Here is a 17,000-nt window from a genome sequence, read left to right as displayed (position 1 = left end):
TGTGTGTGTGTGTGTGTGTGTGTGTGTGTGTGTGTGTGTGTGTGTGTGTGTGTTTTATTCATACACCGGTCAATGTTTGTTTTATTATTATACTCTACTGTTTTTTGATTAAGACAAGAAACCCTGGTGACACTGTTCCCTGTATTTTAGATCTGCTATCTGAATAAAAAGAACCTGATCAATTATTATATACAAATTTGCTCTGAGCTTTATCACACTGAACTGGCATAGTCTGGCAACATATTAAAAATAACCCCACTGTGTTTTAAATCATACAAATTAAACCCCAAAACACTCATAAGAAGCTCAATAATTCTGGGTGATTTTATACAGTTAGTAACTCCACCATTACACTTAAAAAAAATACTGGAGGGGTTTGTTCCTCAGCTCCATCACCAAGGCAAGGAAAATGGAAGAGTAAAATAGGAACGAGAACAGGAACGAGGCTCATAAGGTTGTGAGTATACAGCTTTTTAAAAATGGTATCTATATTAGATGTTAACACTTTTATGATAATTATATTATACATTGTGTGTACATTATTAAGCAATTGAGCAGCTGAAAATTACTTGAGGGCTATTTTAGGTTTTTTTATTGGGGGGGGGGGCGGACGAACGGACAGGTGAACCATACTTCTATGGCACTACTTGGTTTAAAATGTACCAACAAGGACATCAGAGTTTATACCAATAGAAACACTGCTGAGTCCTATAGCTGTGTCACTGAGTGTCATTTGAAAAACAATGATGGCCTGACATGACCTACTGATCACAACAAGCCAGGGATAAACATGCAATAAAATTAGCTGTACAGTTTTGTGTCACGTTCCTTTTTTTCTTTGACTTCTTAAAAGAATATGTGGGATGTTGTTAGTTTTCTTGTATACTATCCACACTTTAAAAACAGAAACATGGTTATTATTTTGTTTGTTTTACATAAGCGTCTTCATTGTATGATTAATAAGAAGCCTTTGTATTCCACTTATCAATAATAACAATTTGAATTCAGTAATTCTGTAGTTTGTAAATCTTTCTTGTGTGCAATAATTTAACATCTAGTTATACACTAATGCTGTGTAAACAATAACCACTGAGCAGAGAAAACAAGTGTTCTAAAACATTCCAATAATTAAATAAATACATATTATTATTAAACAGAACATTTATACCTTTAATACACATTTTTTTTTCATGTTGATTTAACAAAACAAAGTGAATCAAACTTGTTCCCAGCAAAAAGTACCATGACTTACAGATTTCACCCAAAAACAAGGGAGTCAGTTTTGACCAGAGATTGCATTGGAAAATTCCTTACTATAGAATTGCACTTAATTTACATCATTAATACAGTAAGTGTTCCATTGCTCTTTCTGTTTTAACTCTCATATTCCACACGTCTTGCTAATTCACTGGAGTTGATTTTTTCCTTGAACAGCTCATCAAATCTAGCATTCTGCTTGGAAGTGAAATGATTTTTCCAGTCACCAACAGTACCTGAAAGACATAAAATGTTTGAATGTATTATTTGCACAAGTCAATGCATACCCTGTCTTTTTGGGCTTATTAATGCCCTCTCTTTTAGCATTACACTGCTTTAGTTTTAGTTCAGTGGTGATGAAACTCTTACCTTTCCTAAATATCAGCTTCTTGTTGGACGTCAGTACACAGACTGTGTGGTTTGGATTCACTTTCTCCTTTTCTGCCTTTTCTTTCATTTCACTGAAGGAAGATTTCTTTGAAATGTCTTTGATTTGATCTTCAGTGACGTTGATGCCCAAAAATGTGCTGATCTCCTTGACATACTTGGGAAGATCCTATGAAAAACATACAATTGATAGTTTAGTTTTATATTGAGGGAACAGCTAAAAGTATTGCTGTTAATGGATTGAATTAAATCCAGTGAAACAGCATGGAAAAGAAAAAAATCAGACCACCATGTTCAAATGAATCTAAATGATTTCTACAAATTTCCTAACATGCATCTGCTATGGAAAAGTACAACAGGGATTGTCCAGTTAACTTGATCCCTCAAAGTGATGTTTTAGTTGTTGATGATTTAGTTCAACCTTAATGTAAGACAATATCAAATGGATGATGTCCATGCCTGTGCTCCATTTTGAACTCACCTCTTTTAAGGACTCATAGTACAGAACAAGGACATTTTCATCAGTTTTACTCTTTTCCCAGCTGAGGACATGGTCAATCCAGGAACCGCACACAACTGCAATACAAATACACGCAAAGCAAATTATTGTACTGATTAAGATTTTTGGACTGATTAAGATTCTTCACATTTTTCCATCTCTATCTAAACATGATTCTTATTTACCTTCTCCTTTCAAGAACATTTCCAAAAAGGTGGACCATTTCTCAATCTTGGGCAGATTGGGGTTCTGCTTGTAATAATGGTACAATGAAACAGCGGTGTCCTTAGGATTTCTGATCACATAAATCATCTGTAAACAAGAACGAGATAATAGTTTTAGTTTGTGTAATTCACAAGTTCAGACCTAATAATTTTAAGTTTGCACAGCGTAATGATGAAAAGGAGTATCCTTTATTACTGCACGGCTGTGCTACTTTGCCATTATGATTTCATGTTCATGTTATAAGCAATAAACATAATGACTGTTTTCTATTACCTTGCATTTTTTTGTTTTGAACTGCACTGGGATCATCTCATAGTTGAGGTGTGTTGGGATGAGCCTCTTGTTGGGGAGGTTTCTCAGCTCATCGAATTTGGAGAGATCTCCGAACTCTAGAGGTGATGTCAGTGTCACTTTGCTAACCCCATTGTCTTCGCGTTGGCTGTGGTACAGATTCTTCATAATCTCTGTAAGCCAGTGCGTGCCTAGGAAGAGTTTCAAAAGACACATCAGTCAAGCAGTCTGTGTATACTGATCTACCTGTTTCTGATAGACCAGCTTTAAATAATTACTAAAATACACAAGAAGATATCAAATAATATTCAGAAATGTGTCTTACCTGATTTTGGATATGAAACTAATAACACGTCGTCTTCTCTGGCTTCAAAGGTGTCTAGAGACTGAAGGAGCTCTTTTGATACTCTTGTAGAAAATGGAATGCCATTGAAGGTGTGAATAAGCTCAGTCTGTTCTGGCATCTTGTGATGAATGTCTTTAGAGTTTGTCAAATGTCTTCAGAAAGAGCTTGATTCTGTGTTATCTGGGTCCATGAGAAACATTTCTCTCTTTATATATCTATCTTTGAGCTTGGAACCGGAAACTATCAGTGATATAAAGGAATGTTTTTAAAGACATACCGGAAGGAAATGGTGCAATCAACTCTATCTCGTAATGTTGATGAGGGATTCTTACATAAGTACTAAATATGGGGTGGATATTCACAAACCTTAGGGACTGTTTAAACAAATGTTTTAACAATTTTTTTTTTAAAGCCCTTTTTATTTTAATCAGGTTTGTGGTTCATGAAACATTTTTCCTTCTGTCTTAGAGATTTATTTTCTCTCAAGGTACTGCTTAATCTTTGATATTTTATTTATAAACATTCTAAAAACAGTCCAAAAAAACATTCCTAAAACAATCACAAGGTTTGTGAATAGGGCCCGTAGTTCCATTTCTTATACTACTGTATGTATTGTGACATAATCTATAGCAATGCAGCAACCAGATTGGTTAGAAAGGCTGTGATGGAGTATAGTATAGGGTTATAGGATGGCAAAGGTCTGTGTATGATAGAATGTCAGCTAGACTTGAAAGGACCAAGGCTGAAAGCTGATTGTGGCGTGACACTTTTGAGTTTCATGAGACATTCAACCACATGCCATTTCACATTTTTCCATGCACATTTTAATTTATTGTAAGGAACTTGTTGTATTATTGATCTTGTTTCAGGAGAGGAAGCCATTTTGTTTACATACTTTATGAATTCACTTCTAACATTGCATGTTAGGGTCGTGTGTGAACTAAGTAAGTTGAGTTGCGTGGTAGAATGACAACATTTCTTAGTAAGCTGACCACAACCAATGCGAGGAAAGAGAATGTAATACGATGACTTTTCTTTGACTTTACAAAATCATTAGTGGGCTGAGTTCCGATTAAAATTGCTGTACAAGACAAACAAATTAAACAATGTCTTTAGTGAAAATGCCCTCTTCTTGTAAAGAACAAAATTCACGAATAAACAAAATAATAAAATAAGATAAAATAAAATAAAATTATATATATATATATATATATATATATATATATAGACACACACACACACACACACACACACCACACACACCACACACACACCACACACACACACACACAGTACTGTGCAAAAGTTTTAGGCAGGTGTGAAAAAATGTCGTAAAGTAAGAATGCTTTCAAAAATAGACATGTTAATAGTTTATATTTATCAATTAACAAAATGCAAAGTGACTGAACAGAAGAAAAATCTACATCAAATCAATATTTGGTGTGACCACCCTTTGCCTTCAAAACAGCATCAATTCTTCTAGGTACACTTGCACACAGCTTTTGAAGGAACTCAGCAGGTAAGTTGGTCCAAACATCTTGGAGAACTAACCACAGTTCTTCTGTGGATTTAGGCAGCCTCAGTTGCTTCTCTCTCTTCATGTAATCCCAGACAGACTCGATGATGTTGAGATCAGGGCTCTGTGGGGGCCATTCCATCACTTCCAGGACTCCTTGTTCTTCTTTATGCTGAAGATAGTTCTTAATGACTTTCGCTGTATGTTTGGGGTCGTTGTCATGCTGCAGAATAAATTTGGGGCCAATCAGATGCCTCCCTGATGGTATTGCATGATGGATAAGTATCTGCCTTTTCTTCTCAGTATTGAGGAGACCATTAATTCTGACCAAATCCCCAACTCTATTTGCAGAAATGCAGCCCCAAACTTGGAAGGAACCTCCACCATGCTTCACTGTTGCCTGCAGACATTCATTTGTGTACCGCTCTCCAGCCCTTCGGCGAACAAACTGCCTTCTGCTACAGCCAAATATTTCAAATTCAGTCAGGGGCCTTGACTTGAGCAATTAGAGGGGCTGGGGATTGCGAGATATGCCTACGGAGAGCTGATACCTTTTTCAGGTACACCTTTCCTGAGGACCTGGCAGCGAGTGTTGTCAAAGTCAAATTTTGTTTTTTATGAGTATGACAGAACCTCACAAAAAAAGATCCCTTTCATGACAAAAAGAAATCAAAGTCCAAATTCCATTTTCATGAGAATACTTCTTTCGTTGTGAGAAGAATTATTTTTCATGAGATGAGTGGTGAAAAAAGATTTTAAAAGATCAAATAAACACATTTAGATAATGAAAGATAATGTTAGTCAGTTTTACAGAGTCCCAATTAAATAGAGACATGTCCTGATTTACTAAAGTTACATGATTTTAAAATACGAAAAAAGATCACCGTGAAGAATCTTTTGCATTGGCCAGTACTTTTTTGTGCTGAAACATCTAATCTAATGCTGCATGCACTGAACATGTTCCAAACCCAAAACAGATTAATATTTTCCCACCAAACCAGGTACTATTATGAGTCAGTATCATTTGTACCCTGAATTTTAGACCAAAATTCCAGACCTGATTTTGTATATTATTGCATTGTCCGTGTCTCAGAATCCGCACAACCGAGCAGAACGCAGTGGGCCATGTCAAGATATCTAACCCATGAATAGCAATAACAAAGCCCTTAGATGTCAGAGCCCACTACCTGCTCTGTTGATGTAAAGTGTATGAGAGATTTACAGTAGAAACTATTATTTGAATGTTCTATATTAAATCACAACATGCATTTTTAATCACACAAGTTGATGGTATGCAGTGGTGTAGCCGAGGGTATACGCAAATAAACAGTGTTTACCCTCTCCTCATATAAGGGGTAGTTTACTTGCTTCTACTCACCTGTGATGTGCAAATCATGGGTTAAAGACAAGATATTTTAACGGTGAGCATCTGTGTTGCGTTGCTGGGTACAAGACTGACAGCTGAGCGCACTCAGAATGTGGTTCAGGGTAGCCCATGGGTGAGCAACCACGGTGGACTGCATGTTTCTGATGAACTAATCAGAGTGAGATCTGTGATTGGTTGTTTATGTTCTGCTTAATGTTATGTTGTTAGGCACACTGGACCTGCAGGGCAGTGCTAGTAGCTTTCATCCTAGCCCGTGAAAGGACGCTCACAGAGCTGTTTACGTGAAGTGCACCGTCGGCTCTGTGACTGTTCACGTGAACAGCACCTGAAAGGGTAAAGGACTGTATGGGTGGCTCTGGTTGGCTGAGGGCCAATAACAATGTATCTGTTCATGTTTATCTGTTCAATCTATATGTTCAACTCCACCAAACAAGGCAGTTTACCCACTTTTTTATTTACCACTACACCACTCATGGTATGTGTTTTATTTTAGGCCGACCCAAGTAAAATGGCAACTAATGGTGGCCAGCTGCTACAGAAGAAGTGGTATGTTACTGGTGATTTATTTTTTATTAATGCTTTATGTTAATTAGACTTTAATTACAATTATTATGAGATATTATAAGCTACCAGCTGGCACAGTCAACACATTTTGTTACAAACTGTGTAACACTGTTCTTTGATATTTTTTAAATGTGTACAACATATATCTCATTGTAATATTTAGCCTATATGACAATTTTAATTATTTCCCCCCAAAATGTAAGTGTTTAAAACTAAAGTATGTTGTTTTGATAATGTTTCTAAGGCCACTACCTGCATTATAATTTTACAGGAAACTACCAGAAAGCACTGGAGACCTACAAAGACATCCACAGGAAATTTCCCGAAAATGTTGAATGTAATTTATCTCTTCAGATCTGTATTACAGAGCCCTATTTAAACTTGTATTTATTTAATGAAAATATAGAAATATAACTTTGATAGCCAAGATAATGGCTCCAATTGGCCACATCCAGTGTGTTACATTATTGTCGAGAAATCAAACATTCTAGTCTTGCTTACTTGTTTATGCTGAGGAAGCTGTGCGTTAGAGTTCACATTCAAGCCAAACTTTCCAAGGTTCTGTTTAGAGTCTCAGTTTATGAGCAGAGCAGTCCGTTTATAGCCATATAGACTGACTGTTCAGTTTCAAGCAGGTATAATTGTAATAAACCTTCTAATTACAATGTATGATATATCAGTCCATCACATAGATGATTTCCAAGTATTCCAGTCTACATACTGTATGTTAACCCTTAAGTAAAAAAAGGGATATGTAGTTTTAGTTTTCAAAGAAGCAGATAATGTGGAGACAGAATCATGTTTTGCTGTAATTTGTAACACTGGTAACTATATTGATAAAGGATGTATTTAGATCAAATCGTGATGTTATATGATGCTGGTGTCTTCTTTGATGCTCTGTACACTGTAGGTTTGCGATTCTTGGTTCGCCTGTGCACTGACATGAGATTAAAAGAAGTACAGGAATACGCTACTAAACTGAAGAAAGTGGAGAAAATGAAGGAGATAAGAGAGCAGGTAAGATATCTGTTACTAGTGCTTATTTGAATCTTCAAACTTTAGTGGTTAAAAAATTCAGTCTACATTCCAGTATAGTGAACACCAGTGTATTTTATAGGTTAACATTTGAGGAAAATATTGTCCTCTCATTTGTCTTCAATAATTGGATGTGCTTTTGTTTTTTAATTACTTTTTTCCTCAAAAACATCAAAATCTGAACATTATTATTTGATGTTTTATTTTAATTCATAACTCTTTTTTTTATATATAAATCATTTTATGATGAAACAGAAGCAATCATGAAAGTAGTTTAAGAACCAAGACACGCTTTCACTTGAGCAAAATCTTCTTTTTCTGAACAGAAGTGTCCCCAACATTTTCCAGCAGAGTATCTACTCTAGTGGGAATAGGCCTTTTATCCATGTCCCCAGAGTAATTTGGATAAAATAGATTATTTGAAAAGAGGTGAAGTACAACACTACATAAAAAAGGGTGTAATAAAAATTATTATTGTTTTATTGTAAAAGTGCAGTGATTCCTAGAAATACTAATCAGTGTGTGTGTGTGTGTGTGTGTATGTGTGCGAGTACTGTCAGTATGAAGTTGCTTGTTGAACTTAAGACACTGCTGGGTTATCAAGGATTTTAAAAAACAGCTGCAGCAAATAACCTGCTGTGTCAGCTCTTTCACACCATGTGTGCCTTCGTTGGAAAGAATTGTCTGAACTTGTGATCTAGGAATCGTAGTTATTTGGTGATCCTGCCTGTAAGTGCAGCCCATAACTGGCCAAAACCAGTGGGGGAAAAAAAAGACCTCAGAAAATGAAAATATTATACCATAATGATTTTAAACATGGTCAACCGCAGTGAAAAAAATCAACAGCCGTCAGGTCCTCAGGGAAGCAGCGGGGACTCTAGCAGATGTGGGGTAGCAGCAAATTTAAAAGTAAATAATACATGTTAAAAACAACACATATTATTGTAATTAAACCATATATATTTGTGTGTGTATATGCATATTATGCTTTACATATTTATGTGTGGTTCAGTTATTATTTGTAATATTGTATTGAAAAGCCAGAACCTAAGACTAATTTTGTCTGTTTTAATAGGCACACAACGATAATGCCATTGTGTGTTAATGTTGTGAGTGGTGTGGTGAATAAGGCAATGTTCAAAACAAGTTTGTCTCAAAACGTCCGTATTTATTTCTTAAAACAGAAACAAAAAGAGCCGCCCCTACCAACTATGGTATCAGGGGTATATGGTGGGTTTACAGGTCCCAATAACAAAACAACAGTAGAATCAATACTCCAGTTGTGCGTTGCTGTTTAGGCGTGAAAAGTGCTCTGGGTGGTTATGCTAGCTGTCTGGCTGCAGCTCCCTGGCTCCTCACTACTCTGCAATAGCAACACACAAAAAATCTAAAGATTAACAGCGCTCCGGCTTCAGATCACGTTTCAGCGTAAGAGGCTGTACTCACTTAGCTGCGTCCCCTTTGTACTACCAAACTCCTCCCTGCGATCAGCCCGGTGCCACAGTCTATCCAAGCGTGCACCGCAGCTGATCACACTGGAGTTCTGTGCACTTGCAGCTACGTGCCTCCTCCAAATGGCCAACTTCTGGTTCACAGCAGGGAGGGAGAGAGATTTGCAGCTCCAATTCCTTCTCTCTGTCACATATTGTTTTTAACGAGTATCAATAGTGTCTGTTGCAGTCTTCCATGATCCCAGACGACAGCTCCCACAGCATCTTAATGCCGTTTTGGCGGCAATTTTCGCATCACTATTACGAGGGATGTTAGTTTACTAACAAGCAGGCTTCCCTCAATCTCATTTGAGTACTGACTGAGTGGTTTTGCCAGTAGCATTTTCCTGTACATTGCTACCTGCGGTAACTGTGAACCGAGTAGACCCGTACTGTACCGGTACCAGTCTTGCAAGTGTCCTGGCTTACAGAAGGAGATCTTGCCCTTGTCCCCACCCAGTGCACCTGGATTTTCTTTTTGAAATCCAGTTGCCCTGGGATCATCCGGCTATAGCTCCTGCTGTTTGCCGGTCGATGGACATCCTATATAGGGTGTATGATGCAGACAAGCTGGGCTTGGCCCATTTTCTGTCAGTTGAGGCTTCAATTACCGCCTTGGTACAGGCGCCTAAATTAGTGCTCCTATCCAAGGACGCTACCTGCCACAACAATCAGTTCCTGGTCTCAAGGTGATAGTCAAATGTGCCTATTCAGCCAGTGCGTTCGCCACTCGGCTAGGAAATTATAATAGTATTCTGGTAGCCTACCAGTCCTATTTGCTGTAGATCCCTTTCTGACAGTCACAGGCCCTCACCACAACAGCTGCATGAGCTGTGGTTAATAAGAACCTGCTCCATGTATCAAAACTCAACGGGCAGGCTATAGGCAGGAACCTCGCTGTGCTGATAGCTGCACGTAGGCAGTTCTGGCTTTCCCAGGGACGCTTGCCTGATGGGGACAAAGCACCAATGTTAGATGCCCCTGTTACACCAGGGCATACATTTGGTCCCTACCACCACGAACGTCGCGAGAAGGGCCGGGGGGGGGGGGGGGGCATGCGGGAAATGGTTCAATTAAATAGAACAAGAGGACGAAGGGTTCGCTGGTTGGAGACGGTCTGCAACAAGTCTGGCGGGCTCTGACGAGACCACGAATGATGGAGGTCTGGTCGATAAACGAACGTCACGTTCGTGCCAAGGTGGCTCCAGTGTGGCCTCAGGTCTCCCAGTCTCCATCATGTAGTCTGCAAGCTTTTGCTCTGGGCACATGAGAACCTCCTGTCACTGTGGGCAGTACATTTGCCTGGGGTGACAAACTGAGCAGCGGACCTATCAAGGAGAGTTCGCAGCGCCTCAGAGTGGAGGATTCACCCTGAAGTAGTGAGCGTCATTGGGGAGAGGTTCAGGGGAGAACTTTGCCACCCAGGAATCAATCTACTGCTCTCTCTGGTTCTCCATAATAGGAGGCAGGGACCCTGCTGGCAGTAGATGCCTTGGCACACCAGTTGCCTATGCCTTCCACTGCTTGCCCTGCTCCTGCTGTGTCTGGAGAAAGTCACGCAGGACCGGGTCAAGGTGCTCCTAGTAGCCCCTTATTGGCCCAGGAGACTTTGGTTTTCAGCTCTGATGCAGCTCCTGAGCGGCCCAGCCATCGAGCGACCTACTCAGTCAGGCACGGGGGGGACCTTATGGCATCCCAACTCATTGAGCCTGCATGTCTGGGGATGGCTCCTGAACAACTGCATTTGAGCTATCTGGGTCTGTCCAATAGGGTTATTGACACCCTACAAAATGCCAGAGCATCGTCTAAGCATTTCCAGTACAGGTAAAAGTGGGGCGTCTTTCCGACGTGGTGCCTGCCTTGTGGGTTCGACCCCATGACCTGTCCCATGCAGTTATACTGCAATTTTTGCAGGAACTGTTTGACGAGGGGAAATCCCCTTCTACGTTAAAGGTCTATCTGGTCCCATGGTCAAGCCCTGGGGGGCCCCATCTAAGCAGAGGCTGCCCAAATGGATTGCAGGCACAGTCAGGGCTATCTATGAGCTGGCCAACTTGCCCCCTCCAGAAAAGCTTGCTGCCCATTCCACCAGGGGCATGGCAGCTTTGTGGACTTTATTCCAGGGTGCATCTGTCATGGACATATGCAATGCAACAGTGTGTGTTTCTCACCATATTTTTACTAGGTTCTACAGACTGAATGTTGTGGGTCATCAAAACCCTGGCTTTGGAAATAGAATGTTAAGGATGGCTTCTCAGTCACCCCGGTCAACACAGGCATAGAGGCGAGTTGTTCCCTAAACTTTTATCCCTAGCTACTTGTTACTTGTGTTCCTAATGTTATTACGCCCAAGGTAGTTCCATAGAAGTGCAGCCTTGTATCATTTCAGTCGTTCTGAAATCTTGCCCTTATGACAGCTTTGGTACTCTCACCCATACAGTAGTGGTTACATTTCGTACTTGAAAGGGAACGTTAGGTTATTATCATAACCCTGGTTCCCTGAAATAGAAATTTAACCATGGATGTCGTCCGAAACAAAGGAAAAATGGCACAGAGGTCTGTGAGCGCAGTCCTTTTGTGCCCTTGGGGGCAGGCACGACTGCGTCACAGGCTCTGTGAGCAGCTTTGTTGTATCTTATTCAGGTTTCAGGGTCTTTAGGAGATAAGTACCCATACGGTAATGGTTACATTTCAATTTCAGGGAAACAGGGTTATGATAAAGAGGATTGCAAAGGTAACCCAACGTTTGGTCCTATGTGGAAGGAAAAGTTGAGCTGTAATGTCTTGCAGAAGTAATGACAAGATTAGATTGCTGTTTCCCCATCTGGTAGACAGCTGGAGGTTAAAGTTTTCAGTGGCTCTCTTTCACTGCAGATGTTAATAAATCTCTGTTTAGATCATACAGTAAGTAAAGTACAACACATCTTGATGTTTAAACTATGATAACCAATATGTACTGTATATAAATTCAGATTCAAGTGTGCTATTCGCAAAAATAAAGTATCTTTTTTTTTTTTTTTAACACAGCGTGTGAGGGCCGCACACTCCAGACCGTCTTCTACCTTAACTGCCGTGGCCACAGAGAGGGCAGTGCTAGCAGTGGTGAGTATGACAGACTGCAACATTTACATTTTTCATTTTTTCAAGTTGTGCTGTATAGCTTTAGAATATAAATTCCCTTGAACGGACTGTGGTATATGACTTGTGATAGTGAATGTTTCTTGACATACCTTCAGATTCCTTCCACGGTTCCATATTTTCATCCACATAAAATTCACATCCAGCTGTGATTACTCTGTGACTTCACTGAAACATGCCTCATTTACAACAGGGAAATATGCACCTATGCAAATACAAAATATTCCTACCTGCTCAATTTCACCATTAAACCAAGACCAGGGGAAGTGAAGCTTCAGTTTACATACTCAAGGAAAGGAGCACTTAGCCTTGCTGTTAGTTTTTGTAGTTCTGTGCATTAAGATAAAATAATAATCATATATAACTTTTTTTTATTATTTTATTATTATAAGACCACATAAGTAAATATACCGTATTTTTTAAGAATGTATTTGTAAGAAAGCAGTGTATCACCAATATGAAAAAATGAAGTCATATTATTTGAATTAGCAGGGTTATCATGGATTGCATTTTGTTTTTATTTTTATGTATTTGTTGCTGTACAATTTTGCCTCCTTCAGATGAGGTCACATACTTTTGTCACCAGCTTTTGTTTCAACCAGTGGCATCAGTTACAGCGATTTATCTTTTGCAACCCAACAACTGTTCAAATACTTTGACTCTTAAATGGAAACTCGGAACTAGGATTTTTCTATCTCAGTAATTGCAACTTAAAGAACAATGAATATTGATCTTACTAGATACAACTCTTATTTTCAAATCTCAGAAACTATGGTTGTGTTGTCTACCTAAATACTTTTATTTCCTGAACATTTTTGTTTGTTAAATGAATATGTTCCAGTTGTTACATGATGTGCCATTAGTTGTAAGTGTATAAAGATTGAAAAAAGCTAAATCTATGCTTTTCATGTTTTCACCATCAACCTGATTTCTGACTTTACAATGTCAATGTCCTTGTAAGCTGATGGTGATAGATCAGGTAAGCGATACCCACTAGGTTACTAGCGGTGATAAACTAAGGTAGTTTGCACTCAGTTGGAAAGCAGCATGTGTTTTAGTAAAAACTTTTTGTATTATCTAGTTTGTTTATATTCCTGTGTTAAAGAAATCTAAATCCAAATGTTTTGCTTTTATATATTTGCACAAAACTTCCATGTGTAGGATCAAACCAGTATGCCTCATTTAAATGTTCAACATATCTGCAGTCTGAGCAGACCAGCTTCTACTAAATTTGCTTTGAACTGATAACTTATTAGGGGAGTTAATCCAGCCACTAAAGTCTGAGTTGGGTCCTGATCATTCTGGTACAGAATTAAATGAAAATACAAATATACAGTAGAATAATACTGAATTAAGATTTAGATCTTTTTAGTATTTTCTAAACCTTTATTTCAGTGTTATAGACAAAAAATGACTGATGGATGCAGTTAAAAAATAGAATGGGTTCTGTAATGGATGACAGTTGAGGGCTTGCAGCTGTAGACTATGTTGCATAACTAACTTGATGTGCATTCAAAATTGCTAATTTGCTAAAATAACAATGTTGACTTTGCTAGTCTCTATAATAACCAGTTATTTCCCAAAAATCTTTCTGAGGCAGTAACAGGAGATGTTCATTATTTTCCTAAGTTGAGCCAGGACAAGCTGTGCAGGTGTTGTTTGTGAAGGCAGCTGGAATCCTCATGTGACTGGGCGTATTTTTATACTGCAGCTGTCAAATGTGAAATCAAAAACATTTACAGAGTAACCATATACTGCTGCCCCAGTTCTAACCCTGATGTACAATTTTGGCAAGGGCTTACCTGTTCAAACACAGATCGGGGGAACGAATAGTTTTGGGCAGCACTGCACTTTCCTATACACTCTCTTGCTAAATGCAGCATAGTTTTCTTATTGAATTGGCATCTAATTAAATCAAATAACATTTTATTTATATAGCACCTTTCATAAAAAAGCTAGTTTGTAGCACTAGAGCAGTTAAACAAGTTTAGCACAAACATATAATAATTTTAATTTTAAAGGACAAAAAGAAAATGTAGTTTAGATTGTAAAATGGAAAAACTAAGATAGAAAAGCAATTTTACACAAGTCTGTTTTCAATCTTGACTTAAAAAAATATGAGTCCCAGCTTCCCTGACAGAAGAAGGCAGAGCATTTCATAATTTAGGATCTCTACAAGAAAAGGCCCTTCCTCCTCCCATGTTGCTTTTGTTTACCCTACAAATAACCAGCAGCCCCGCATCCTGGAATTCACACGCAATCCTCAGATGTCCTAAGAATTTAGTTAAGATTTGACATGTCCCTCGGTCACGTTCTCAAAGCGGCTTTCCATCATTATAGAAGTGAAAAAAAAACTTCAAGTTATTCAGATCGTCGCCATAGAGACTTTACTCGACATTCGCTCTGTGCGTAGGATCCGCAAAACGTTTTGGGAAGCCAGAAAAAGTGCATTACAATAAACAGTTCCAGATAAAACAAAGGCATGCTTTAGTCTTTCAGCAGTGGATAAGTAAATAATAGGTCTAAGTTTAGTTATATTTCTCAATGATAGAAAGATACTTTCGTAACATTCCTAATATGAGTCTTGAGTCAAAGATTACCCCCAAATCTCTCATTTTAGTTCTGATGAGAGACTGATAAAGTCTAACACAAGTAATCCCACGTTTTTTTGTTTGTTCTGAGAGCCCACTAGCATAAGCTGTGTTTTATCGGAATTCTAGACAGAGATAGTTGAGTATCATAAGCGTAACAATGGTAGTTCACTTGTCTGTGGATGATGTCACCTAAAGGTAACATGTATAACAAAAATAACAAAGGGCCTAAAATGGAGCTCTATGGAACACCACAGACAACTTCAGACAATGCCTATTTCGCCTCCCCAGTAGAGACCAAGTGAAACCTATCGGAAAGATAAGACCTGAACCAAGATAGGACACCTCCTGACAAACCCACTAAACTTTCAAGATGATTCAATAGAGTGGAATGGTCCGCAGTATCAAAAACAGCACTTAGATCTAGGAGAATTAAAACTGAAGGAAAGCCTCAGTCAGAGCTTAACAGATCATTTACTATTCTAACAAGGGCAGCACGAAATACAGATTTCATATACACTATTAAGAGCTAGAAATATGTGTTATTTATTGGGGACAACTCTCTCTAGAACTTTATCTAAAAATGGCAGACTGGAGGTTGGCCAACAATTACTAAGGACTGTGAGGTCCAGGTTAGTTTACTTTTAGCAATAGCTTTACCACAAATGGTTGATGTAACCGTTGATATTACCCCCCTTTCACAGGTAAATATATATATATTAATATAAAGTATATATATATTATATATATATATATATATATATATATAGATATATCTTTACGGTCGTTTCATCCCGTATTTATATCTATTTATAATATATAACTAATGGCACAGTATTAATAACAGCAAAGAGCTAAATGTACAAAAACATTTAATTGTTACCTGAAGGGACCCTACACCACTCCCTATACATTTTGTTGAAGCATTTTGAACTATGGGCGAAATAGAAGACATTCTTTCACCTGAGTGATTTTATGAATTAAGATGAATTAATTAAAACAAACACAATACATGGTTTAGAGTCTGTGGTTTAAAAAAATACTGGGAACACAATTATTGTATAAATGAATCATTGTCAGAAAATTCTGATTCACCAGAAACAGACGCCAGTATTTCTGTCAACAATAGTCGGGCTTCCACGCACCTTAGAAAGTCAATACTCTCCACCATCATGATTTCTGTGATTTAGCAGCACATTCCACATGGTATAGGAAGTGCATTCTACAACTCTAAAAGGGAAGTAAATTGTATTCTCACACCAGAAATCCTTAAAATTGACCGGAAGCATGGAAACAAGTCCGGAAGCCGCACCTTTTGCTTACAAAACTTAAGCAGTGAAAATCCTGTTTGTGACGTAATCCTGTAATAGTGCTTTATAGTTTGGTTGTTTTATAAGCAAGGTTATAAAAAATACTGAAGCTACTACAAATAAAAAAAAACTCATCCTTTTGCAATATATAAATAAATACTTAAATAACAAGCCCTTTGCACAGCACAAATATTTTTTCATCCTTTTACACTTTTGTTATCTTCATGTTTGGTTATCAGATAGCTGATTGCTTTAAGCTTAGACTTTTCTGTCCCTTAGCTATAAGATGCAATACACTGTACACTAGCCTTATGTAATATCTATGCTGGGTACCTACCAAGGACAAAAAATGTCCCAATTTTTTCCCAAAATTTATAGCAGTTTGCATTAATTGAGGAAGATTTGTTTTCAAAGAACAAAAACATGAAAAAGAAAAACAAACTGTTGGTTTCACAAATTTGTTCAAAAAGACAAATACAGATAACATCAGATCTGGATGTATTAGCATCTATGGGATCAGCAATAACAATAGCTGTTATATATATATCTAGATATATTATATAGATTATATATATATATATATATATATATATATATATATATATATATATATATATAAATTTTGCACCGTCCCTGCGGAATGCGGATTCAGGTGCTTATTATTAGTCGTAGTAGGGTGGACGAACAGTGTGTGATCGGGTTCATCCCTAATAATAATAATAATAAAACTTTATTTATATTCACCTTTTCATGCTAACAGCAGCTCAAAGCGCATTACCAAGAAAATACATTTAAAATACAGAGAAAGTAAACATGTGTACTGAAAAAATAATTAAGAATTAGTACAAAAGTGATAAAAAAATAAAAATAAAAATGTAATACAAGCTAAAAGAAAACATTCATTTAACCATTGGAGGCAGCAGAAACAAAACACATTAAAAGTACATTCAATTTAAAAAGGCTA

General features: G+C 37.8%; 2 protein-coding genes across 2 annotated transcripts; one reads left to right on the top strand and one right to left on the bottom strand.

Moving 5' to 3' along the window:
- Window positions 1-1,372: 1,372 nt before the first annotated feature.
- Window positions 1,373-3,170, bottom strand: LOC121312438 (sulfotransferase 6B1-like). The gene is made up of 6 exons (XM_041244241.1): window positions 2,985-3,170; window positions 2,642-2,850; window positions 2,329-2,455; window positions 2,126-2,220; window positions 1,627-1,813; window positions 1,373-1,493 (listed from the first exon to the last, which is right to left on the bottom strand). The coding sequence occupies exons 1-6, from the start codon at window positions 3,121-3,123 to the stop codon at window positions 1,375-1,377; spliced, it is 876 nt and encodes a 291-aa protein (XP_041100175.1). The 5' UTR covers window positions 3,124-3,170; the 3' UTR covers window positions 1,373-1,374.
- Window positions 3,171-6,364: 3,194 nt separating this feature from the next.
- On the top strand, window positions 6,365-11,277 carry LOC121312439 (intraflagellar transport protein 88 homolog). Its single transcript, XM_041244242.1, has 4 exons — window positions 6,365-6,454; window positions 6,744-6,809; window positions 7,383-7,489; window positions 11,183-11,277. The coding sequence occupies exons 1-4, from the start codon at window positions 6,427-6,429 to the stop codon at window positions 11,231-11,233; spliced, it is 252 nt and encodes an 83-aa protein (XP_041100176.1). The 5' UTR covers window positions 6,365-6,426; the 3' UTR covers window positions 11,234-11,277.
- The last annotated feature ends 5,723 nt before the right edge of the window (window positions 11,278-17,000 follow it).

Source organism: Polyodon spathula, unplaced genomic scaffold (genome assembly GCF_017654505.1).
Source record: "Polyodon spathula isolate WHYD16114869_AA unplaced genomic scaffold, ASM1765450v1 scaffolds_3893, whole genome shotgun sequence".
Lineage (NCBI taxonomy): Eukaryota > Metazoa > Chordata > Actinopteri > Acipenseriformes > Polyodontidae > Polyodon > Polyodon spathula.
Note: the sequence above shows the minus strand (reverse complement) of the source record. Positions and strands in the feature narration are given on the sequence as shown.

Excerpts from the sequence above, each read along its gene's own strand:
- LOC121312438 (XM_041244241.1), bottom strand. The coding sequence starts at position 3,123 with ATGCCAGAACAGACTGAGCTTATTCACACCTTCAATGGCATTCCATTT. Across the intron at positions 1,814-2,125 it reads ACTATGAGTCCTTAAAAGAG|GATCTTCCCAAGTATGTCAA; the intron begins GTGAGTTCAAAA and ends TGTTTTTCATAG. Across the intron at positions 1,494-1,626 it reads GAAGCTGATATTTAGGAAAG|GTACTGTTGGTGACTGGAAA; the intron begins GTAAGAGTTTCA and ends TATGTCTTTCAG.
- LOC121312439 (XM_041244242.1), top strand. The coding sequence starts at position 6,427 with ATGGTGGCCAGCTGCTACAGAAGAAGTG. Across the intron at positions 6,455-6,743 it reads CAGCTGCTACAGAAGAAGTG|GAAACTACCAGAAAGCACTG; the intron begins GTATGTTACTGG and ends ATAATTTTACAG. Across the intron at positions 7,490-11,182 it reads TGAAGGAGATAAGAGAGCAG|GTTCTACAGACTGAATGTTG; the intron begins GTAAGATATCTG and ends TATTTTTACTAG.